This window comes from Morone saxatilis, unplaced genomic scaffold (assembly GCF_004916995.1).
Source record: "Morone saxatilis isolate NCDOM2014 unplaced genomic scaffold, NCSU_SB_2.0 Contig8, whole genome shotgun sequence".
Taxonomy (NCBI): domain Eukaryota; kingdom Metazoa; phylum Chordata; class Actinopteri; family Moronidae; genus Morone; species Morone saxatilis.
This window is the reverse complement of record NW_023340257.1, coordinates 11,907,161-11,908,439: the sequence shown is the minus strand read 5'-3', so window position 1 is coordinate 11,908,439 and position 1,279 is coordinate 11,907,161. Positions and strand designations below refer to the sequence as shown.

General features: G+C 41.3%; 1 protein-coding gene across 1 annotated transcript in view; it reads left to right on the top strand.

The window, feature by feature from the left end:
- naalad2 (N-acetylated alpha-linked acidic dipeptidase 2) overlaps nt 1-1,279 on the top strand; it is a gene marked incomplete in the record, with an annotated part of 10,474 nt that overhangs the window by 1,464 nt on the left and 7,731 nt on the right. The window contains 1 exon segment of the mRNA XM_035679494.1: nt 847-1,033. Within this exon segment, the coding sequence (XP_035535387.1) occupies nt 847-1,033 (187 nt within the window).

Below are 1,279 nucleotides of genomic sequence, written 5' to 3'. Positions count from 1 at the left end.
AGGAGAGTGAGCTGAGGCCACTTGTGGAGAGGCCGACTACCCCGAGGAGTGCCCAGGGGTGCTACCTTCAGAACAACACAGCAATCCTCGGTGCAGTCTACAAATGTGTCCCGGTGCTCTTACTCACCTGCATCAAGAGTGGGAATCTCACCACAAGTGCTTAGCCTCACCACAATATGGACCTCTGCTTGAACCTTCTATGTTTTTCGTGAGTTTTGCAGCCACCATAGTTTCTCCTACACACTTCATAGCCTCATTCTTAGGTTGTCAAATACAGCCTGGAGCGATGTTCAGTTAGCAGCAAACTTCACCACTAGATTCCACTAAATTCTATATTGGTCCTTTAATGGGTTAACTGCAATTGTTCCCATTATATGATTATAGGCTATATGTCTTAAATATTGTAAAAGTTAGCATGTTATCATGCTGAGCTAACATGGTAAACATTACATTCGCAAGCTTACATGCGAAATGTCACAGGCTGAATATTTTTCACTCAATCCACAATTTTGCTTAATGAATGAAAATTAGCATTTTAGTCTTTAGTGTGACAGTAGACTTACAGGCTTTTTTCAAAGGGACCTTTTGAAATGTCACCATTGGAAAGGCACACGTTAATAATGGTTGAATTCCATTTAGCCGCTTCATTTTCAGGATCCTGGTGTTGTGCCACTGAGACATCAAGAGCAGCTTTGCATCAATATAACCTACTTTTTTCTAACTCCTTTTTCTTTATAAAATGTTTTATAATTAAATCTAAAAAGCCAAAAGTCACTTTCCCAACCTACTCTTGACATTCAAACCTCCGCTCTTTGGCCTCAAGATATTTTTCATCCTTTTTAAAAGGAAATTTACAGAACTCCCCCACCTGGCTGGTACAGAGCAGAACCTGAGATACGCAGAGCAGATCAAGAAAGAGTGGCTGGAGTTTGGACTGGACTCAGTGGAGATGGTGCCCTACGATGTCCTGTTGTCCTATCCCAACAAATCACAGCCGAATTACATCTCAATCGTTGATCAGCTTGGCAATGAGGTAAAGTACATGCACACAGAAGACATGAGACATAAGATGATCAATTCTGTGTGAAACGTAGACCCACATATCCAGTCAAATGCACATACCGAGAGGGATAAATACATAATGAACATATAATTCCAGCCTTTATAAAGTGCATGTCTTGCAAAAACTTCTGTACTTGTTTCTGCTGTAGTTGTCATTACAGTTTCCTTCAATCTCTTATAGCATTAGGGTGGCAGTCATACCCTGCGGAGGGCCAGT